This window comes from Solea senegalensis, linkage group LG15 (assembly GCF_019176455.1).
Source record: "Solea senegalensis isolate Sse05_10M linkage group LG15, IFAPA_SoseM_1, whole genome shotgun sequence".
NCBI lineage: Eukaryota > Metazoa > Chordata > Actinopteri > Pleuronectiformes > Soleidae > Solea > Solea senegalensis.
The window spans coordinates 7,863,520-7,888,677 of record NC_058035.1 but is presented as its reverse complement, the minus strand read 5'-3'; the positions used below and the strand labels follow the sequence as shown (position 1 = coordinate 7,888,677).

The 25,158-nt window shown below is 41.3% G+C and overlaps 1 protein-coding gene across 9 annotated transcripts in view; it reads right to left on the bottom strand.

The window, feature by feature from the left end:
- The window catches only part of adgrb3 (adhesion G protein-coupled receptor B3), a 98,691-nt gene extending 80,655 nt beyond the window's left edge, over positions 1-18,036 (bottom strand). For all 9 annotated transcript variants that reach the window (XM_044045381.1, XM_044045386.1, XM_044045384.1 and 6 more), the window contains exons 1-2: positions 17,752-18,036; positions 15,372-16,140 (exon numbers count right to left, since the gene is read on the bottom strand). In XM_044045381.1, the coding sequence (XP_043901316.1) occupies positions 15,372-16,125 (754 nt within the window). In that variant the 5' untranslated portion in view covers positions 16,126-16,140; positions 17,752-18,036. The remainder of the gene's footprint in view (positions 1-15,371; positions 16,141-17,751) is intronic.
- Between the last annotated feature and the right edge of the window lie 7,122 nt (positions 18,037-25,158).

The following is a 25,158-nucleotide window of genomic DNA, read 5'->3' as shown; positions in this document are numbered from 1 at the left end:
ATCGGAGTGTTCTTTTTTGTAAGGCAGGAGGTTTTCTGGCTTAACTTGTCTTTGCCCTATACCCTTTGAACGTGAAGGGGTTTCCAAACCAAATCCTTGGCATTGTGAATTAAAAGCAGAGAGACACTGTCCAGACCAAATACCACTTTCACACTAAGTTTACCATTGCTGCTCTGTCTAGAAAGACAGACCCCAGCAGAAAATGTGTATTGTTTGCTTTAGATTCCCCTGTTTGGCTGCCACTGATGGTTTCAGTCCATCTGGGAATTCAGTCAGACTTGGAGTTACACACTTGACATGCTGCATGAATGGACACAAAGCAACCCTCCCTCTGATATCAAATTTATTTTCTTTCTTTTTTTCCACTATTAATGTCCAAAACCTCTGTGGGACCAATAAATACAATTATTTAAAAATAACAAGTACTGGCCAAACATCCAAATGTGTTCTTTTCTCAAGGACAAAAAAATAGTGATTTTCTCTGTGAACAAGTGTGGCCGTAGGGTGAAAACACACAGACATTCATTTTGTTTACCATGTAAGGTAATTCACATGAGAGCTCATTTAGCAACTCCACGACAAGGCTAGAAAATTGCAAACTGACAACAAATAACAAAGAGAGGGAAATATTTCCACATTGTGATGGTGGAGCTTAATTCCCTCGGATCGTTAAGTCAATTACAACTGCAGTTATTCATATCATTTTAAGTAAACAATCGGTTAGATACAACCTGGTGCTTTAACAATCTTGGAAATTGCCCCTGTCCACTCAGTGCATCCAAAATGGCTGTCGTGCCATAATCATCATTACACTATATGCTGCGTTGTGGTTCATTTCATACAGAAATCCCATTCCACTACCAGAAACAGCTGACTGCTGTGTTTCCACTATTGTTGATGTGTTTGTGTGTTTGAGGCATGGATACATCCATGGTTTGCAGGCATCACTCCATGTGATAATGATCCACAAGTATCATCCACATCCACACTTCTACTTGCCTGCTTTGTCAAAATAACTTCTTGCTCAATATCTGATTCGTCAAACACATTTGATAATGGTTCACTGAGCTCGGTGAGACCCGAAGGAACATTTCTGATGTGATTTAATCACAATATTACCTCAGCCGGCAAACACAGAAGCAAGAGTGGGGAAAATGTTAACCACGGAGGATATACTGGTTTTATTTGAAAATAATTATGGAACATTTTTACATGTAATGCATTCGCTGATTTAACCATAGATATAAATATGTATGTGTGAATATTCTCTTCTTTAAAAACTGCTGTTTCAGTGTTTGATTTGGCATCGGCGCCACCTCCTTTAATCCTGAATCACAAGAAAAAAAAGTGTTGAGTCTGATTGCGAGGGTTTTGGATCAAGGCTCTTGACATGTTTTATCACCTTCAAAACCCAGTTGTTTTTGCAGTTCCTGTTTTGTTTTTGTTACTTTAAATGTCCCACCATTTACCTAACCACGCCCTCTTCCTGTCCTTGTGGCTTTCACCAGTTCAACCTGTATATAAAGCCCGGCATTCACCACATGTCCCTGTCAGATTGATTTCATTACCCCTGTGTGCTTAGCTCGCTCACCTTCTTCCTAGTGTTTGCCTGTAAATCTTTGACCAAGTTTTGTGTTTCTGCCTTTCCCTTGGCTGACTTATTTGCCTTGTTTACTATGTTTGTTTGATAAGCTTGATTGGATTTTGGCCTGCCCTTTAGTTCTTTCAGTGCATCTGGGGTTATCGTCAGCTAGTTTGTGTGTCCAACCATCAGCCCACGGTTTTGTTTTCACGTTCAGGTTCCCCTGTACACAAACTGTGTGATGCTGCAAAGACATATCCACAAACGACATGTAACTCATTAACTCATCTCTCCTGTCTTTACTGCTGTCCCAGCAACATATGTCAGATCTAAAATAGCTCTAAGAACGACACTTCCAATCCAATCTGTAAACTGTGCAAGTTCTAAGAAGTACACAGCGACCTGGAGGGTAGAGACTGTAACGGCAAATGGAGGGTGAAATTCACCTCACGGACTAAAGAGTGAGGCCTCATAGGCGGGGAGTTTCCATAATAGGGCCACGCAGGCATGGACTCTTTGGAACAAGCTGCTGTGATAAGCACTGACATTAGGACAAACAAGCTCTGCATCCACCCACTGACACTGACCTCAGAGGCTGATTGCAATACTTCAGTCTGCGCAGCTCGAACCCCGATAACAAAACCAGTGCCTTCCGCCTGTCATTTGTAACTTGGGTCAAAGATATGAGGCACCACAGACTGTAAAGATGTTGATCACACTTTAATTCCACAAAGCTCAGGTGAACTTTGCAATTTTCAAAGAAAAAGGCAACATAATAACCTCCTGTGTTAGTATGAAAATATATGCAGGCCTTATCGCTTATCTGAAGCCACCCGGGAAAAATGTCAACGCTGCATCTCTTGACATCCACAAAGAACATTGTTCACAGAAAGCCTTGATTGTTCCCACAATTCAATATGTGTACTTTCCCCTCTGCCAAATGGCAAAGTATTCTCTCACTCCCACTGCTAATCCTCTTTTTTTTCCCTCTAATTGTCACCTCATACCCGTGCAAAAAACTGCAATTATTGCACTTTCTATGACTGTCGAGACAACATCACAACAGTCGGGGCGTGTGATTCCACTGAGCTGATGGGAAGGCAATATGGTTTAAGGGGCAGTGCTCTTAAGCAGGAGGTTTTCAAGACTCCATAGCACCTGCTAAATGATAGCTTTAGATCACAGTATGAGAGCAGGGTATAGACATTTTCATATAAATGTGCCCATAGAGCGTTAAACGCACAGAGCGGCGCCAGGTGTTAGAGCCCAGAGGAACCTGAACGGCCTCCTTTACTGCTCAGTAGCCTTGCAGCAACAGCAACTTTAATGTCATACATTTTTAGGATTATGAGAGTGGATAAACACAATGTTTTAAAAAAAAGGGACATTTCATTATACATCAAGATTTCAATGCTAAAATAAATCAATTGTAATCAATAATCAATTATATTCTTATTTCAAAATGGAATAAATGACATCATCTTTTTGATAATAACTACTAAAAATATTGTCATTGTGTGTGACGGAAAAACAGTCCCGAATGCAGAACTTTCAAAGTTGACCTCTTTCTGTGTTGACAGTTTACATTATCAGATTTGGTAGCCAAATAAATAGCTTTTGCTAATAGTTTTCAAATTGGCCTGCATCAAATAAATCATGGGAACATGCAGCAGAAGACTCGGGCCTTATATCGAGTGTTTTACTTGTACATTTAATCAGGTCAACAGAGAAAAGTCCTGACTTTTTTACCCTCATTAATTCTACTAACTCCCCACATTTTGGCTCCATAGTCGGGTGGCCAACCTCCTGATAAGAAAATAAGGAACGGTAAAACGGTTTACATATTGCACTTTACACACATTGCACCAAACTCCCCCCCCTTGCTACAGACAAATTGAAAGCCGTCTGACCCGCTGTGTCATAACTAAAAAACTATGCAATACATTTACAAATCTTTATTTTACAGAACAGTTGGGAAATTTGAATTCGAAAAGTTGCTTTCACAAAAAAAAAACAACAACTCTTCTGCATCCTGTAATCCATTCTTTTCTGTCAAAGCAAAACCAATAGCACAGTTTCACAGCATTGCTAGACTCACATTTCTCTTCCTAATAGAAAAACATTCAGTCCCCGCAAAGTCACTGTGGGTTTTATTTCAATAGGTTTCCAAGTACAGCGGGGTCACCTTAACTTCTTATTTTAATAAAGCATTCGCTTTATAGAATTTAAAACCAACTTGGTTAAGCATATGGCTTTCAGAACGTCCAGTGCTATAGCTGCAGTGAATTCTTCTTTCGAGTTACAGATTTATGCACTCAACTATGGTTGTTAAACTTGTAAGTTTCAATATTGCATTGTGGTTTAATCTTTAAAGCAGGTACAAATGCATAGCATGAGTACTGAGTCATCACCAAGGAGAAGTGCAAGAAAAGTCTAATCATAGTGCCTGAAACAAAAAATACAATAACTCAGAGGAGGGGGATAAGAATTAAGGTGGTGTGTTTTCTACATTACCACTTTAGTGCCATTTGCTCTATATTCATGAGCTTGATATTACACACACACACAAAGAGGTTTGCTTTCATTCATTTGGGCAGTCCAAACAAAGCGTTAATCCACGCTGTAGCCCCAACCCTTGCCATAGAACCTCAGAAATGAGGTTCTGCCTCATTGGGACCAGGCTTTGGTCTCCATTAGGGACTACTGGTCCTGACAAGGTCAGTGTTTATGCCAGCTAACGTCCTGAAGGGGTAACAACTACAGGTTTTTACACACACACACACATAGCAGCTGCATGTCTGACCTCTTTTCATAGATGTACATTTCAAAGAGACAACATCAAAGGCTGGTGAAAACTGCTTCACACATAGAAACGGTCTATTAATGTTTCTTCCAGAAAACAAAGGTGTCCCTTTTTAATGCACCAAATCAAAGAACAAACAGATTACAGACGTGAACATGGATTTACATCCCAGCCACATTTGATATACAGAGTACCCAGGGTGACAGGTTGTCTCCCGGAGACGGCAAAGCTAAGTGAAATAAAAGTCAATCCAACTGCTTTTATTAATGAGCTATGGCAAATAAAACGAACTGAAAAACTGATGTGAAACTTCAATTAGGAAAATTAAAGATTGCACCGAGATCTATGGAGGCTTTTAGCAGTCACTTTGTTATATAAAATGTAGTTCAGAGCCACCGCTATGACGAATGCTTTTTTCACGGGAGATAGAAAAACGAGGCTCGAAAGTGTAATGGCATATCATTATTCTGATGTTACAAATAACACCGTCATTTTATTCACCATTGTTGTTTAAATATACTTTAACTGCTTAGTGTATGTGCAAAATGGTCTGCATTGCACTCGAGTCTCGATGGCCACTCAAACATATTTACACTACAATTGTTGTCATTCACCTGTTCCCATGTACATCGATACTGGGCTTTTATAAAGAGCTCTTTGCTCTTAGATTCATCCTTCACACACTGCCAGTCAAACAGCGACCTTCCAGTTAGTGGACGAATCACTCTGCATCCTGACCCTCTGTCTACCCTTATGTGTGCATGTGGACTCTATGACATGGGTCTCCATTTAAATTATATTACAATCTTCTCTGGGAAGCATTTTTTCCTGATTTACACAATAAGGACACCATCCAAAATGACATAACCCTTTAACACCTAAGCATCAACATGCCCGTCCGGACTTTATTGTTTGTTTTTTAACCATAAAAGGGCCAGAAAATGTCCTGTGAGTAAGTGCTTTTGCCCATTTTTCCAGAATAGCTTTCAATATCTGGCAGTTATTTAGAATTTACTGCACGTTAAAAACAGTGTATTAACAATTCAAAATGAAGAAGACAAAATATTTAAATATTTGTTTTAAATAAAAAAATTTTTTCTCTTTCTGGCAACAAAGATGCTGATTCTTCAGCTTCCTGCAACGGCACAAGTGAAATTACCGTAATACCCACACATTGGCTTTGACGTGCAACTTCTCAGCTTTCAGAAACTGCTGCATAATTACCACAATGCAACGTGCGCTTGCATGAACATGTCGATTGCGATACACTCGGTGTTAAAGGGTTAAAATTACCAGCAGTGATTGTGGAAGGCTGAAGTTTTGGTGGAGTCACTGTAGTAAGAGACAAACTCTACCAGCCACTGCAGCTTTAAGTGTTTCAGATTATCCCGACTTTAAATTTGCAAGCAAATTAATGTAGAATAAAGAAGAAAACAAATCACATCACTGAGATACAAGCTGTCTTGCTGAGTCATTCTAATTTAAAAAAAGAAAACCGAGACAAACTGAAAGCAGAAACCTGTAAACATGAGTTGGTCAAACATATCCAGCTGCTGTAGTTATTATTGAAGAAATGAAATGTAAGAATTGTCCCCTAGTTCATATTAAAAATGCCTGAGATTGCACAGTGTGTGTGTACAGTTGTAATCCTCAGAAACCTGTGCTAGACACCATCTGCCCACAGTATTTCATTTCAAATACACTGCAGGCTGTTATGTTCGGTGGCTTTTGCACAAAAACTGCCATTAGAAACTAGTAATGTCACAGGATTCAAAGGATTTCACTGGTGCTGTTACTAAATCAGAGCAGGTTTGGGAGGTGTGAACTACCTGTGGTGGTATTGATTCCGTAATCTTAGGCCATTTCCCAAATGCTCCAGATTTATCTATCGCATTTCACCATTTCACTCCTGTGCTCCGAAAGCTCTCTCTCTTTAACAAGATACTGCATAGGCCACAGAAATACTCCACTAGTCTTCTGTATTGGCTAAATGGGAAGGGCTCCCTGCAGCAGACTTTCACACACAGTTTAGTGGAGTACGATTTGCTCATTTTCCACGTTTAGAGATCGCTCACTGATGCTGCCAATAAGACCTCAAGGAGCTTGTGAGTAAATTGACAATTAAGCCTTATTTAGGGATATAGCATGTTTATAATATTAAATACTCAAGTAGAGCAATTACGCTCTCTGTAATATCGACTGGGGGAAGAATTAGTCCTTTATGGTGCCGTTCAACTGATGCTGGAAAACAAAGAATGTGTCCTCATGGAGACAATTGCAGCATATGTCTTTTTTTAAAGATACTTCCTATAACACAGTGAGATACATACAGTAACGGTGGTGTTGTAAACACCGTTTTCCAAACGTTGAACGAAATCCCTAAAAGAAAACAATATGGCTACTATATGGAAAAGGATCATCCATTTAAAATGACATAAGTGTGATATTCATTGCTTTAGGTTTGGACACAACTACAGACCGTCTCTCTCTTTGTCTTCATGCGTGGTGTATATCACACAAAGCAGCGGTGCAGACGTCTGCCCCCTGCATCGCCGACAGATGAGTTAAAGATGAGGCAGGCTAACCATGCTGTGGACGTTAGTGGTTGGAGTGAAACAGACGGACAGTGACATGCACACGCTCTCAAATCCAGATATTCTGCTCACATCAGATTTCAGCACTTGGTTTGAATCGCATCTATAAACGAAATTTTCTTGCATTTCGGTTCCCTTCATGTTTCTCGCTCTGTGCTGTACTAAAAGACAAGCTGCGATGTCTGACACTAGATTGCTATGAAAATGATTATTTATAAATCCCGTCCAATGTAATGTAACACTTTGCTTCGCTGTGAGAGGAGCCAACTCTTCACAGTCCTCCATGGAAACAGTGTAAGCAAACGCCAGCTGTTTTCATCCACAGTAGCAAACTGACTGAAATATCTCATCACGCATTAGTCAAGAATTAGTGCTGACGTTTAAAAGAACATCGTCTTTTTAAAACTCTTAGATACTCTGTGTTTGTTTCCTGAATGACTGAAATAAAATACAGTCTTTTGTTTGATTGCAGTTACAAACGTGTCCAGTAGCACAGATAGATATGTGATGCCCCTTTTTATTTATGCTTTATTTATGCTATTTTTCCAGTCATGTGCCTGACTGGTTTTGTTTGGTTGTGTTATTTCAAATAAAAAAATGAGCTCTGTGAATGAGCCCATCTAGAGTTCTGATATAGCAAGAAGAAACCTTCCCCGTGGTTATTTGAGTGTTCGAAAAGAAATCCTATCTGGATTCTCTGACTTCTAGCGATAGGAGGGTGTTTTTTGAGTTCTAAATTGGACAATCTGGGATCAGATTGTTCACATTTGGGTCCTCGAACCCAAATGTGCATTCCACAGTAAATACCCAGTTGTAACGACATAACTTGTCTTACTGCCTGATAAGAAGCACGCCTGCGCGGCATGATATTGTTAGATGACACTGAATGTGTCGGGAGGTTTTTACGCAGCCTTGGAACATAAACCATGTAAGTTTAAAGGCAGCATCCATTTCAACTACACGAGGACACTCTCTGTACCCTGCAGAGGGAATGCCAGCGAGAGCAGCAACACAAGCCCCTTGAGGGAAAAAAAGAATTGGATTTTGCTTCCACTTTACCACACAGACACTGTCTTTGACTGACAGACTCATTTGCCAGGTTTTGTGGGTGGATGTTTATGCAAATGGCTCTGCTCTGTAGGCTGAAATAGCCATCCATTGACAGGCCAAAACTAACTGGGTTGCAATGCAGGAACATGCAACTGAGAGGCTGGAGATTGGAGCATAATTTACATTAACATTTCTGGCACCGCACAACAAAGGCTTGATATAAAATTTAGCACATTGAGCCAGCCCACATAAAAGTTTGATTATTGTTATTGTTATTATTATTATTGTTGTTGTTGTTGTTAGTTAGAAAATATTGAAACATGTTCAAGACATCTGGTAGTTTTTTGTTGTGGTAGATTCACACTCATCTTGAACTGCAGGGAAAAGCTTTCACAGACTTCTTAAGGTTGCTCATATTTTCAAGGATGAAAACACACTGGCTGAGGACCATGTAATAGATTTTGCATTCTAAATGGATTTTACAGTGAGCTGGATTATAGCGGAAAACACAACAAACCTTGACCTCACTCTCAGTTTTAGTTGCAAGTTTACGGTGTCACTATTCTTCTCTTGCGATGTGATCCTGCAGGAACATTATCTTTTTAATGCAGGGAATCACCAATTGTTTGTGCTGAATTATGCATACGATGGCAATGAAAAAAAATCTAATATGTATAATAAATAAGAAGATGAGACAGTTTTCTTCATCTACAGAGACTGGTTGTGTTTGCATATAGAAACCGCTTTGAAGTCAAAAGGGAAAGAAAAAAAGCAAACAGTGGCTCCCTCTTTGATTCATAAGGTCCACTTATCATTAACTCATAAATTGCAAAGTAGGAACAAATGCTGTGATGTCAAAGCAAGACATGCAATTACAAATGGTAATTTTCTGTGTTGTGCAACACGACGAGACCTAAAATAAAAAAATCTCGACCAACGGTCGCCCCTTACAAAAAGCATCTAAACAACGTTTTGTATTAATGAAATCTGAAATCTTAAAAACCTTAACTGCACATTAGTGCTGCCGTTGTTTTGACTTTATCACAGGACACATGCGAACAAATACAATATGCACGATCATAAATCAGACGTTCCCGATTCCTCATTGCCGACAGAAAATCAGATACTGCATTACGTCAGCCATTACTGTGATTACAGTTCCTCCGCCAATATGACATTATTAACAACTGTTCCCCACGAATGACATTTATTACAATTCAAGTTAAAAAGCTGGACTTGTCACCTTCATGACACTGCAAAAAAAAAACAACACAGCCATGGACTCTGGGTTGATTAAGTCATTTCAGAGACGTGGGTTTAAATGTACATTTTTAAGTGCATGTAATTGAATTATTCCAATACACTTGACACTACACCGCAGGGTAATACTGTATTTCGCTTAATTTAATGAATATACGAAGAATTAAGTTGCTTTGAGGTATAGTTCAGATAAGAGTACATTTGTACTTTAAATGTATTCATGCAGAGCGTGGAGCCACTAGTTCTTACTGTGCAATGCTTTCTAGATGTCTGAATCCCATAAATCACGTCCACACTTGCGTTGTCCCACTCCCACTTTCACTGAATTTCATTGACTCAGTTGTGACAACACAAGGCTCAGATTTCTTTGCAGCCAGCCCAGCCAGTGGCACACAGCCTGGGTTTGTGTTGTGTCGAGTTTTTCACTCTGACTTCCGATTGCCGCGCTGGCGAAACGTAGCCTCAAGACTGAAATCACAGTTAAATCCATGTCAAATGACAAGCTCATCTACATCCACCATCCATCCAGCCAGGTTATCACTGTTTGCATCACAGCTAGCCCCACAGTCAGTCCAATACCCTGTGGGCCACTTCCATGGATGGAGGATCTAATAATTGGGTAAAATTAAAATGACATTGTACATTTGGGAGCATAATTAAACGCCCATAATTCTTTTTCAGTTTTAGTCATGTGTCCATTAGCGCGCTGCATATCCAAGAAAAGAACTACATAAACTATTCATACTGCATCAACACATTATCATTCATTCATAAGGCCTCTTACCTATTCAAAGGCAATCGTTAAAATGTGTTGTATTAGTGGGGTTGTGGAAATGTGCAGCTTTAACAAAATGAAGGTTAGTCAAAAGGGGAAAGAATAAATCTGGCCGTTATAGGAGTGATGCATGTGGGAAAGGCTGTCGCTGTGCAATAAAGTTTACACACTTGCTATAGAAAGACCCTCTCGTCCAAATGTTACGCATCTCCCTCTCAAATAAACATGTACATATGACTAAAAAGAGCGACAGGACTAAGCTTTGACGGGTGGCGAATGGAATCAGCCTCGAACTGACGGTCGCTTGGCAGCGTCTACACGGTGCGATTGTCACAATCAGTTTATGACGCTTGTTGCTTAACTGTGAGTAACGTGCAGAAATATGTGACATTACCATATTCATAATGAGCTCAGTAAAACAACTAAAGCAAATTAGACTTTGGCAGCAAACTCTACTGTTTTCGTTTTGGACCACAAATTCAGTTCAAAGAACCTGAAAATTAAATTCCAGAGTTTTAATAAGACAATTACCTCAAAGTGCTATCTGGGATCGGCCAAATTCTTTAACTTCCCACACAAAATAGAATCCATACTGAGCCCTGTTTGTGGGAACCCATAATTTATTATATCGTGAAATTGCAGTGGTTAGAAAACAGAGACTTTTTGCGGTTCCTAAGAGCCCATTTGCATCAAATGGGTGAGTGCGAGTGTGGCTCAAGCAGAACTTTAAACATAACGAGTGTGTGTGATTTCCCTGTACAGCGCTGGGTAAACTGACTTAGTTGACACCTTTTATATCCAGGAACAGTGTGTGGTTCCATTTAAACACAATCTATTTGAATCTTTTAGCCTTGCACAAAAACACAACTGCTCACTCACACTTTCAGACCCCGTAGAAGAGAAATCAAGTGCGTGCTACAGTCATGTTTGACCACATCTCAGCAGGTTTCTGTGTATGTTTTAGAAAACATGGCTCAACCCAGAGCTTTGATGTTAATTACAGCTTAAATATAATTACTTCAACCTCTGCACTATCTTTTTTTTTTTCTTCCTTTTTTTTTTTAAAGATACATTTGAATATGCAGTCTGCAAGGCAGAGAAGATGGCTGGCATTTTTGCACTACGGCGCATCCCCCTTTTTTGTCTTGACCTTGTCATTCGCCTAACATCTTCCTTTAGCATTTCCTCAGCTGTCGCGGGAGGTTTAATACAGAAGAATGAACACAGAGGGCACCGCTCGGATACTGTTTTAAAATAATCCGGGAGCAGAACATGGAAACAGCCTTTACAACAGGACACTATTCTTAAAAGTTATTTTATCCTGGTATGGGGACATTAGCACAGCCAAAGACAAATATTACACGTCGATGATAAAACAAACCGATTCTGTGCTGTTGAGCTGAGCTCTCTCCTTCACTGAATTGGAACTAAAATGGCCTCCAAGTGTACTGAACAATGGGGGTGAGCATAATGCAGTGTGACTACTGAGTGACTTGACTGAGATCCAAAGTGAATAAAAGGCCTCACTGTGTGAGGCAGCAAGGCTGAGCTGCTGCAGTGCTCAGGACTTTGGCAGGTGACGGTGCATTATAACGCTCCACACACATTTGCCAATAAAATCCTATTGCCATTTTCCACATGGCACATGGTCTGCGTCGTCAAAAACCATAATGATCAAACAGGCATCTGCACAGATTAGCATCTGCAATTAGCGGATCTATTTCTTATATTTTATTATGAAAACCCACTGCAATACAGAATTGTGCGTTCACCCTCGTGGATCAGCTTTGCGGCAGTTGACTTTAATCACCACGGTTAAACACAGCTAAAGAATACAAATAAAGAATTTATATATTACATACATATTGCATGGTGCATGTAAGCGACGAATCAATGTGTAAACAATCGGCACTGAACTGAAAAAACAAAGTATCAGCACTCAAATGTGTCTTACTTGCTTCATGTGCTAACAGTGAATTTGGAGACCCGCTTTGTGAACTCATAAAATATTTATCTGAATATTTAACATACTTATGAGCTTCAGTTCTTTCGTAGCCTTGTCAGGTCTAAAACTAATTATAAACCCTAATCTCCAGAAGGCATATTACTGGCACAGGCACATTTGTCATAGTTTCCCCACTATAACCTATAAGCCAGTGACACTGCAGAAAGAGACAGTGGAGGCAGAGGTATATGAACGGAAATATATCAGACGTCATCATAATGATTCTAAAAAATGATATTTAACTAGTTGCTCTGACATCCAAAGTGCAATAAGAATAGTCTGTGTGCCAGGTTCTCTTGGTAGAAATGGGTAAATGACGTACTTCAGAGCTAGAAGGTGATCCATGCGCTCTAAAAAAAAGAAAATAGCAAGAAAGGACAGGCTTTTTAAGCACTCAGTCTTTGTTATTTGCTATTTGTGCCTGGATCTCATTCTTGCTTCATAATGATATTCGGATGGGGGGTAAAAACAAAAGTGACACGATTCTTTTTGTCTTTATTAAGTGTCTTCCGTGCAAATCACTTTAGTGCGAAAATCACAAAAAAAAAAAACCCAGAGATGTGAGTGTTTAACTCCTTTGTATTAAACAGCCTTCTTACAACTGTGTTGATGAACACCATGGAGGACACGTAACAAAGCACATTCCTCACAAACAATGAACCATGAAAAGTACCAACCAATTGGGTCGAATCAGACTGAGCCACTGAATAAAGACTGTGACGTTTATTTCCGCGATGCCGATTTATTTACGGAAAGTTCAAATTCATGAGAATCTGTGAATCATTTCCTGAATTCATGTTAGCATATAGTATTTCCACACCAGCTGGATCTGAGCCTTAATTGGATTGACAGCGTGAAAACACCAGGGCACGGCACCGAGGCATCAGAGCTATTCAGTCACTACTCATTCACCTGTGGCCAGCTCAGAGTCAACAGTATACTTGACTCGCTGTGCGTGCGATATGGGAGAAAACCCACATTAGCACAGAAAAGAAAAAAGAGAATTAAACCACTCTTCCTGCGATTGCCACTGCACCATTGTGCTGCCACCTAACTTTTATTCATGAAATTAGAAAATGCAATCAACATTAGACTGCACACATGAGTCACCCAAGTACATTCAGGATGTCACTGCTGGTTTCACAATCCCCACACTGTCAAGCACTGAGGCCAGGCCATTGTTTGCACAATCACCGTCAACAATTACGGGCTTTAACCTTTAAAATGTCATTTTTCCTCCATCTGTGCGAGACACTGGTGGGGCATTGCAGTGGCATGGCCGGCGTACACAACCTCCAGCCTTGCTTTTCTTTGATGTGTGCTAAAGCCATCCTCTCCCAGGAACTGAGGAGATCAAAAGACAAGCCATTTTATCAAATAAAGCCCTTGTCCAATGTTTGTGATGCTTTATTCTGCACCAGGAACACCCACTTTGTCCCAACAATGCCACGGGAGACACCATGCTCTTTTAAAAACCCTGTGGTGATCTCCCTGTTATCCAGATGAAAACGGATTTATTTGAACCTCCCATCAACCGACGCTATAAATAGAAGCTTGTGGAAAATCTTCTAAGTGGAAAAAAAAAAAAAGCTGTGCACTTAAGCTGTTATTAACATGCTGATAGAAACATGCTAAATGTTATTTTAGAGCGGGGAATGTTCTGCGGAAATAAGCATAATGCTTTCCAGTTATATTTGGGATTCAAGATTCACTTTATAATGCTAAAAGTATTTGGAACAAAAATACGTAGCTGAGTTAGACGAGTTCTGAGTGAGTTGTGAGAGAGATTGTACGCATTTTTGCTGAAGTGCTCTATTGTCTGTGACTTGATAGAGGCTCGCCTCTTAATAAATCATGTGAAAATTTAGACCAAGAGTACGAAAGCAGTAAAAAGACATTAGGCATAGTAGAATCTGGGTCTATTAATGCAGATATAAAAACCAAACCCTAACCCATGCCTATAAGTGGGATTTATTGCAGCACACAACAGGCCTCAACCAATGGGTGAACTTCACCTGTTCTTCTGGATTAGAAAACTGCCACCTGTTCTCCACGGCACAATTATAGAAACTGTTATTTCGGTAAGTGCCACAATCAACACGGCTCCATAACATACCAGCTATCATTATTCCCCCTCTCCCCAAAATAAGATCTGAAGGTTGACTCATTATTTTTGGTTCGGAGAGCTGTGATGAATGCCCCTTTTTTTCTTGTCTTGTGGAAAATGTGCCTCACCTCTGAAATGTGTAGCATATCCCTATGGGATTATCCTCTGCTATCTGTTAGAATGCAAGCAGCTATGCATCAAGACGAACCTCCTTTGTGATTCAGACGGCTACAGAAATGTGTTGACTACAAACACTCCCCCTCTTACCTAACACTGGTGAACATAATGACCTATATCTATTACTACTGCAAATGTTCACCATATCTACTCGTGGATGTCAGTAGATAGACGCAATTTATGTACATATGTGCAAACATGCACATGTGTGAATTACAGCTGCAAGTGGGTCTAGTTTTTTTTGATCTCCGTAAACTCTTGACTATAAGTTCATTATTGATTAATTCCAACATTTCGCGAAAACACGTTGCATTGCTCTATGGGCCTTCAGCTTTGAGGATGCTGAAATTCTTTCAATCCCTGTACATTTATTAATTGGTTTCTACACATTTGAAACGAGATTTTTAACTCCCAGATCGATCACATCAACACATTTTTGTTCAACGTTGCATCGCATGAGCAAACGTGGTCCCAGCGGACGCTGCCCAATCCACGATCCCAATCACTCCATGTCTCGTAGATGCCAATAAAACCTGATTGATTTGTCCACATTGACCACTGTTGGTCCATGTATGGACGACTGTGACGTAAGAGTTAAAAAAAAAAACACACCAAAACAGTTGGCTTGGGGTTCACAGCCATTTTAACTCTGTGCTGATGTGTATAAAAACAGCCATTTTAAATTCACAGCCATGATAGTGCATTTTGAATCCAACTGAATGAAAACACCACTTTGGGTGGTTTGGTTTCTGCTGGTGTGGTCTTTCCTGCATCCCGACTCCTCTGTCAGCTTTGTTCCTTATAGCTTGACACATTTCTGAGCCAACGGGAGTCTAGATATCTATGTGTGCTCTTTGTTTCATGGGCCATCACACTTCAAACATGCAATACGGGCAGAGAAGGGAGTCACTGATGTGCACATTTGACCGACATGATTACTATCTATCTATGCAGTACAGTAGTCCATTAATTCTACATTTATTTCAGCATAAAAGAAGGAGACTGACAGGATACTTACCTTCCTTAGGAGGCCGTTTCACTTCTGCGCTCAGATTGCAGACCTGTCCGGCTTGTAGTTGAGGTGACAAGCAACCCTCCGTTTGTGGATTTAAAGGTAAAACCACATTGTTGAGCATGAGCATACTCTCTGATTCTCCATCGCCTAAATGCTGAGGACATGTGCATTTTGTGTACACGATCCCACACGTCTCCACTGTCCCTTTCTCTAATTTCAGGCAGTTTTCCAACCATGTGCAGAGCACTTGACACCCGAATTGGCTGGGGCTCGCCTTATTCAACACCAAAAACTCCACGATGGACTTCTCCTCTTCATCCAGCTTCTGCGGCGTCAATCCGTTATAATCGTAGGGAAAAACTCTCCGTAGTTGAACAAAATTCTTGTCGTAGAGCAAAAATACATAAATATTCTTTGAATCGCACAGGTACACTATAGACTCATTGACTCTCAGCAATTCGTTGATCTTTTCGTGTGAGTAATGATCAAACTGATAAGCAAGCAACGAGTATTCGGAGCAGCTCAAGTCTTGCTTGTATAGCTTCAGGTAGATGCTGTATTTGGTAGGGTCTGGATTCTCCAGCGTCCATGTACAGTTTGTATAGTTCTTAGGGAACATTTCAGTCACTGAATATGATCCATAGATGACCCCCTTGACCAGAGTGGAACACCAATAATCTTGGGCACCAGTTAATCCAAACATAACCAGAAGATATGTGGAAAATATATAAATCAACAGGTTTCGAACAGCCTTCATCCTATGTCATTTGGCCTGCAAGGAGAGATGGACAGAATTACACAGAGGAATGTCAAAGCAGAGGTCACATGATCTCCGTGACTGGCTTTACACATTTTCTTATGACGTCTGGCCATGAAAATGGAGGAATAAAAGACACTTTAACCTCAGTACCGTGGCTTCTGCATGCTCATCCTGCCTCCTCCACTGCTATACTTTGTGCAAACACTGCCACCCTGTGGCCGCTACGGCCATGGCTTATTTATTTCTTCCTTTAAGGAGCGGGTGCAATAATGTGAGTCATTTAGACGTTATTAATTGGGTCGTATTTGGTATGGCGCAATCCCTGGAGGGACAAATATGGCTATTTTGAAATAACATCTGACACCAAAAAAACGCAGTGACTGTGATCCAAAGTCAGTGCGGTCCTCGTGAAAGCTGTGGGATGCAACTGCAGCATTAAATATTTATTTATATCTATCTTTTTTTATCCAAATGAAGCTGTTTTTCCTCGTGAGTTCATCTGTTTCTTTGCACGACACTTTGATAACATCTGGAGGACTGAGGAATAAACGTCTTTCTGCGGCCACCTGGTCACCGTGACTTCACTGCTGCGCGTTTTGTTGGGGCCACTGACGCGAGCTGCACGCCTGTGAAATTCAGGGCTTGACATATTTGACAATGCAATTTGATAAAGAGCCAGTGTATGTGTGCGTGCGCGTGCACGCGCTCTCAAGCGTGTTGGTGTGAGAGAAACACACACGCACACACACACACAGAGAGAGAGAGAGAGAGAGAGAGAGTGGGGGGAGAGAGAGAATGCAATGCGATGTCCTGATTGCTTTAATCCTACAGGCAATGCAGCTGTGAGCTGTGTCACAGCAGTGTGTGTGTGTGTGTGTGTGTGTGTGCGCGTGTGTAGGCGTTGAAATCCCACTAAAAAAAAACAAACCCATACAGATTCCACAGAGCTGAGGATGGATGGGCACGTTTTGCACTCGCAGTGTCTCAAACTTCATCCTTTTTATAAAAATAAAACAAAACAAAAAAAAACCCCTGTCCATCACACTGCATCAGGATCGCGCGCGCGCGCGTGTGTGTGTGTTATGTGGGGATCCGTGGGAGCAGCGTGGAGTGAAATCAGCTTTTTATTCGCGATAAATCCACATGATTCCCTCCCTCCTCGTCCTCCCGCAACAGTCACGGCCACGGCTACATACACGCGAAAATTAGTATTCCGGAGACGATAAATCGGGTCGTCAGGAGACGCTGATTTTATTGCCTCGGCTTCTATGAGCAATTTCGTCTCAAGAGGAAATCTGAATATAGAGACACGGGGCTGCGTCTCAGGCAGTGTCAGCTCGACGCGCTGCACTTTAAAGTGATTTTTTTTTTCTTCGCCTCCTAAGAGAGAGAAGGAGAGATCATCTCCCCTCTTTTTTTTAAAAGGCATCTGTTAAGCACTCTGGACTCGACGTGAGTGAATGGAAGCTGCAAAGCCATCACGCTGAATGCAGGACTGTGCGAGAACGAGGAGGCGAAACTTTACCCGACACATATGACATATGAATGAATGAATGATTCAGAGGCATCGTGTACTGATGATGATGACGATCATAATAATAATAATAATAAGAATAATCTTACCTTACACTGCGGAAGCTATGGCTATTTTCCCAACATACTTGACCACATCCTTTATAAATAAATTCTGCAGCCCTCCAGTGAATCGATACTCCCCATCCCCGACAGTAGAAGTCCGGCGCAACAAGATGGTTCAGTTGGTAAAAAAATAAAATGCGATCATATCCTCCCGTCTTCTCCTTTTTTGGTTTTTTTTCCCATCAATAACGGAGCGCAACAACACACGACAGCCACCGAGAAGGAGAGAGAGCGAGGGTGAGAGAAAGAGATGGGAAGAGAGAGAGAGAGAGAGAGAGAGGGGGAGAGAGAAAAAGAGAGAGAGAGAAAGAAATTCTTGGAGTGATGGAAAGAAGACAGCAATTCATACAGTATTACCATAAATTAATTCGGCAGACTCCGCGCGTCTATGTTTCCCAGTGATATTTGTTCTCCTGCGAGTCTCCGCGCACCCCCACTCCGTGAGAGGGAGATAAAAAAAGGGGGGAATGACAAAAAAGAAAGGGATCCGTGGTGGTGGGTGGATGAGAGATGTTGGGGGGCTAGTGAGTTACAACAGAGAGAGAGAGAGAGAGAGAGAGAGAAACAGACGCGCGGTGCTTGGCGCTTGCAGAGCTCCAGGAGCAGGCTGCAATATCACGTCACACACTCCGCCGCTAAGATAAAGCACGTACGTACGCTTCTTACTGCCGCTGCGTCTGGCACCGCCACCACTTTCTTCCCTGCCCTCCCCGTTTTTCCCTCTCTTTTCTTTTTTTCTTCTTCTGTCTCTCCTCCACACTCATGCAGCCTCCCTTTAATTCGAGTCAAAAGGGTTTCCCCCCCTGAACTGGACCCTCTCTCGCTTGTGCCAGGGCGACGCGGCGCTTTCGCTGCTGCAGCGCTCTCCAAAAACAGGAATATTCCTTCATGGATTATTTTGTTCAGGGGGAAAGTAGGGATTAAACATGGTCTTAATCTGAAGCTGCATCATCTCTCTCCCTCCTCTCCCTCTCTCTCTCTCTCTCTCTCTCACACACGCACTCTGTATTTCTCTCTCTCCGTCTCTCTCACTGGGACCTAAAAACTTGCGTATTTTTGTCTCTCTTTTCTCCTGGTGGGTGACAGACGCTGTTGTTTTGGTTCCTCCGCCGGTTGGCGGTGTGTAACGCGCTCCACGTCCTCCTGTTCGCCGCCTTCGTGCTGCCGGAGGAACAAATGCGCATGGAGCAACTTCTGCTCTCTTTGGAAAGTTTTTTTTTCCTTTTCTTTTTGTCTTTTTTTTTGCGGCTTACAGGTGCAACTCCTAACTGCTGTTCCCCCCCACTCCTCCTCCATCAACAATTCCTCAGACACGTGCTCTCTCTCTCTCTCTCTCTCATAGGGGAATGTGTGTGTGTGTATTTCAGGTAAGAATATTATAAAAAAACGTCTCCATGAGACGAATAAAGGAGCTCAACCTCAGCTTTAATGTCTTCTTCGCTTCTCAGTTGCCCTCCACACATTTCTTTGAAGCATTTTACTCAACAGTCAATTAAGTCCAATAAAAGCTGCAGGCTCTCAGCATTTGGTCACTGACAATGCGGCATGGCTCTGCAATAGCCTTCACTGCCACTGGCTGAATTCGTGGGAATAATGGAACTGTAATGGACATATGGAGTATCTGCTGATCATTGCCACCTCACTGAAGATGGAGAGAGGACTTTTTCTTTTTTTTGTTCTCACCGGTAGATCTTTTCTCAGGCTATCAGGTGCAAATAAAACATTAGATTCATCAGTAAAGGCCCTGACTCTTCATATTCATTAAAACATAGTAATGAATGAGAAATGAATCTGAATGACCTTCACGCAAGTTCAGTTCATTTGCATATTAATGTGCATTAGCATATTCAAAAAAGAGGCGTTCAACTTGGCAGTGCAAACAGGAATAAGGCATCATGGCTTTTTCCCTGACCTTTCTTTCTTTCTTTCTTTCTTCCTTTTTCTCCTTTTTTTAATGTTTGTGTGTCAGCCGATCTACTCACTTGTGCCGTGCACACTTTACAATCATTAGCCATCACTTTTAGGCCTTGACTGAACGAGTTCCATGTGAGCAGATGCTGCATAAGGAGCCCGTTTGTTTGTTTGTTTCCGGGAAGTTTCAGTGTGAAGTGTCTGCGAGCCAGCATTTGCAAAGAAAGCTCCAGAAGTGCACACAGACATACAGTATATCAGCCACGCAGCAGTGTGAGAATCTGAGCTTGTTTGTGTGTTGTGTTTACAACGGTGTCAATCTGTTGCCAAACGTCTAAAGGAGACTGGAGTCATTCAGTGTGGTTGGGTTGATTTCTGACTCCAGTCTTCCCCAAGGCAGCCAGTGGAACATCAGCGGTGACCTCAGGCCAGCCCACTTTTCACGGCCCTAATGGAGACTTTGGCATTCAGGGAACTTTTGGCTCAATAAGCAAAGACAAAGCCTAATTGAACGATGAAAACATGACAAGGATCTCTCTCCACTGACTCATGTGGAGGCCAAGTGCCAAGTGTCAGGAAGACTGCCACCACTCTTCTCGAGTGAGGAGGTTTCCAGAGACCCAAAGATGCTCTGCATGTTTCTGCAGTCTGGAGACAGAATGGACATTATTATCATTGAAAAGTGATTCCATGTAGTCAGAGCTGAATAAGACATGATGTCGGGTCTAGACTGGAATGAATGGTGCATGCATCATTGTGCAATTACGATGACAATGTGATGTCTCACATTAAAGCGCAGATTCCTCATGTGAGATTAAAAAAAAAGAATAAATAAAATATCATGAATAACATTTAATGTTTGGGTTTGAGATTATAATCTAGAGAGACCTTATTTTGTTTTATCAACCCGGCAGAATGTCAAATCACAAGCCGACTTGATAGTTGGGGCAGATCATATATATTTATAGACATACATTCATAAATCCTTTTGGATTTTCCGAAACATCCGAAAAATGGCGTGTGGTTGGAGCGGAGTAATAACAGCAGATCAATTTATCTCCCGCTGGAATCTCTAAAACATTTGTGATCTTTTTCATCTCATAGCAGTAGCAGACTGTCACATTATTCTGTCAACTCAAGAATGTGTTTGAGAACATGGACTGTGAATTATTCATGAACTCGCATAAAGAATAGATCTATTATCACCTGCTCCTGTTTGCGTGTGTGTCTGCATCCCTGCACGTGTGCGGCTGCCGAATAGCATACGTCTCCCTGATATAGCGGCTGTGCTACGGCACGACGGCAGTCGTGTCCATTACGAAATCTCATGCGATAAACAGTTTATTGATCGCGTGATAAACATCAGTTTATTGATGTAAACCAGCGGGATAGATCAAAGTGTGAGCGCTTTAAGAATAAATGAACTATCGCGCTCGCGGGTAAATTATAGGTTTTCATTGTGCCTCCCCACCAGAGCGTACAGTACGAGCATGCCGGTTCCCCAACACACTAATATTCATGAGCATGGGAGCTCTCATATACTCACACTTTCAGCTCATCTCAGTCACCACCAGGTCGTCCGAATGTTTGTGATAACAGACTCCTCCATGTAGGAAACTCAGCTCGGTGAATTATGGGTAAAAACCCAAATGAGCAGGACTGAACGTTTTTTTTTGTTTTTTTTATCCACCTGTGCTGTTTTGGAGAAAAGTTATTACACCATTTGCCATCACAGAAGTTAAACATTCCCTAAATGCCCAGAGATACTGCTATCTCTCCAGCAAATTGCCATGCTGAGGTGGTGTCTCTGCCTTTTTCGCCACCACAGATTACGGAACACTATCAGGTTTAGTGATTCTTGTGTACAAAAACAGGAAGACGGCCGAAAGCTTTTCTTACCTTTCCATGGTTTTGGAACAGTGATCTCGATCGGCGCTACTGCTGACGCTCTGATTGTTTTCAACAGACGATGAAGGCGGGCGGGGCAACTACATACCCCGCCATCATTTCTGAAGTGAAATGTACAATATCATACTTTTTGCAATTCACTTTTATATCGACCACCTCAAATGTTTAGGCGATATTTGAGAGGTTTTTTTTAAAAAGTAGGTGTTTTTCAATTACCAGTTTTATACTGCGATACTTAGGTTTCCCACATTTCTAAACCCAACTAGTGTGTCACTGTGTGACATGATTCACATGGTCGTTAAATGTTGAAATCCTTTATGACACCACTTCACCTCCAGCACCATCATTAATCAAATTTAATTTTGACCAACACACATCGTTTTATAACCATATGCTTACTAACTCAATGGCAAACCCATTAGCCTTATATATTTATTAATTAGCAAATGTTAGCAGGCAAATGAGCAGAACTAAGGTGCTATAAATACATAAAATCATTCAATCTCATGAATGTATGCTTGCCACTGCCACTGTGAGCATATTCAAGGCTTTTAGCATTGCTGAGACCAAGTGCAGCCACACAGACTTACTTAATGTCTTATTAAAAAAATGACCGTCGAAGAACGTTTGTAAACGGGCTCTTTGTCTTGCAATTCCCCTTAAAATAGAAAACACAAAAACTCTAAGTATTTAGAGCGACATGGAAAGAAATGCACAATCACTTGAGGAAATGTCTACACCACAAACATGTTTGATTTTTTTCTTCTTTCCTTTTAATTAAGAAGTCTTGCTTGCAGCACACGTGCTTCATGCATCTTGTCAACTGGCTGTAACATCACTGTACACAGGCTCGTGTCTTATGGTTCAGTGTAATCATTCCACTAATGGTGTACTGCTCTATTAACAAATTAAAGTGTGGCCACTTTCCTTGCTTTCCTTCAAGGGCTGTTTTCTCATTTTTCTTCATATTTAATTAAAAACTGTTGCGGATATTGCAGAGTGCTATAGTCAAGATGAGGTTAAGTGCCGGGGGCAGTTCTTGGACTTCTTCTTGTATGGCAATCATAAACACTTCAAAGTGAGTGCATAGGGGGAGGATGTATGTTAACTCTATGGCATAATCAATGTCTGTCAAAAATATGCATCATGCATAATGATAATAATGCATAATGGTGGCTCTGTGAGCACGTTCTGCACATGGGATCGATGTATCAAGATGAATTCTCGTGCGGAAGAACCCATTTTGAATTTGACCGTCGTTCTTTTGGTTTATCCCTGCAAACATCAACGCAGGCGTAGATGGAGCAACACATTCTCTCACGTTCAGAAATCAATTCGCTCATTATGACAAGATCAGTAATTAAGCGATTCATCTACATTTCAGAGATCTACTTTTGCATTTAAAAGAACACAACTGTTAGATTTTACATGTTAAATGGCATGTCGTGTGGACTCAAATGTTTTTACAAATAGCATTACCTCACTTGCTGCGGCGTGAATTTAAACTTAGAATAACCTTGTTTGATTAATGAGGTAAAAATCTATGGTTCGCCGACACGGTGCACTCTGATACTCTCATGAAGAATAGTCTTGGAACATCTCTGCTCAGAGATATTAGGCCAAGGTCTGTGTCACATGATGTTTCCAGTCTACACGTACTCTATCTTTTTCTTCTGCCCCCGCAGCATCTTCAAAGTAATCGGAGGAATCTAAAAGTCAGTTAGTCAACAGTGTAAACGTGCTTTATAGGGGCGATAAGATCTTTTTCTTTCAAGCGCGGTGGCTGCACCACTTTTAATCCTTTGCTGCTGCTTCCTGTTGTGTCAGGCACGAGAAATGATTCTTGAACTTGACAAAGCAAAAATGCCACAAGTGCGCCATTAAAATCACAAACGTGTCCAAAGCGATAAAATGTACACAGCAATAAAATAAATACACGGTGCTTATCTGACTAAGGCTTAATTTGGGGGGGTTGGCGGCGGCCTCTTTGTTTGACTGCGTAGGTTTTTCCAAAAGCGACGTGTTGTCTGATAAAGAGCTGACAACACAAACATTTTGGTTTATTGATAACAGTCTGCCAACTGCCAGGCATGTGGTGCAGAGTACTGACGACGACGCTTCAGGCGAGTCCAAGGGCTCCAACGGTGCGGAAGCCATGTTTAATTAATCATTACTCAAATAACTTGTAAGTACAGACTGGTGTAAGTGGTCACCCACACACACACACACACACAGTGTTTGCCATTGAACGAGCAGAGCCTCTAAATCTTGAATATAGTCCTCACAACCACAGGGCAACTTACGGTGTCTCGCTTCAGCAGTTTGACATAATGCTGGAAGATGAAGGGTGTGCAGATGGAAATAATCACAAATCCTGGCTCCTCCAAAAAAAAAAAAATCAACACAAACACTTGTGCTGCCAGGACAGAGGCATGATGAGAACTAGGTGCATGCCAAGACATGCATCAACACACAACACTGTACCTGGAAAAATGCAATTTCATAGGTCTGTACCATAGGAAGGCTGGGAGACAACGGAGAGGCTCTCATTGGCTGATACGCAAAATCATACTGTGGAGCAATGGGATTCTGATCATACGCTTTTGTCATTCATTGATTAAAAAGTCAAAATCCTTTCGTTGTTTTGTTTATCGTTGGAGATAACCATCTGCATATTTGATGTGACATGAAAAGCTATCTTTAATCCGTAATGTAGTAACTCACTATGTGTATTTAAGAACAAAGTCCCGCTATAACGCTGGAATGGGACTTGCATTATTTCAAACAGTCAAAGAAAAAAAAAGAAGAAACCAAGCATCAACAGTATAAAATAATCCCCTAGACAATGCATGTGTTTTCTGTGCGGCATATGTCATTATTTTATGTCTCTGGTCTTTTTGAATTTGGCTGTAACAGTCTGCTGTCAACTCAGAGGGATTTGCCTCCCATTTAAAGAAAGAAAGAATGCTGACATCCAACAAACTGGACCAAATCTTCCTGTCACACTTTGCTGTTATGCCATATGGCTCCGTATAAATATTCATACGTTCGCTTTCATATTTAATTGCGTGTGTACGACACTGGGCATAATTTGGACGATTCTGGGGAGGATGAATACATGGCTGCAAATCAAATGCAAGGAAGCATGTTTGTGAAGTTCGCCGATGCTCGCGGTGCAGTTTTATTGAGACCGCTGAGCTCCGACAAGCATGATTTCTTCAAATGGAATTTTGTCATTCAGGGGAAAAAAATATATGTAAGGTCTGTCATGCATGTGTGACCTGGAATATGCAAGTCTGGTGACTATAGCTGTGCTTGACATTCCACTCACAGTCCAATTTTCCTTTTCCATGCTTGGGCTTAGAAGTGAATTTAAATCAAGGTATTTTCCCAAGCAGTAGTTTTGTTTTTTTGTTTTTTTTTCGTCAGAGACAATTGTGCACTGCATGAATCCTCAGGGCCTTTATCCATTTCCTTTGAACATGGTTTCAACCACCAGTCCTTGGACTTACCAAGCCCCCCCCCATCCATTTTTTTGGCAATGTAATGTCTGTGGATTCACAAACATTAACC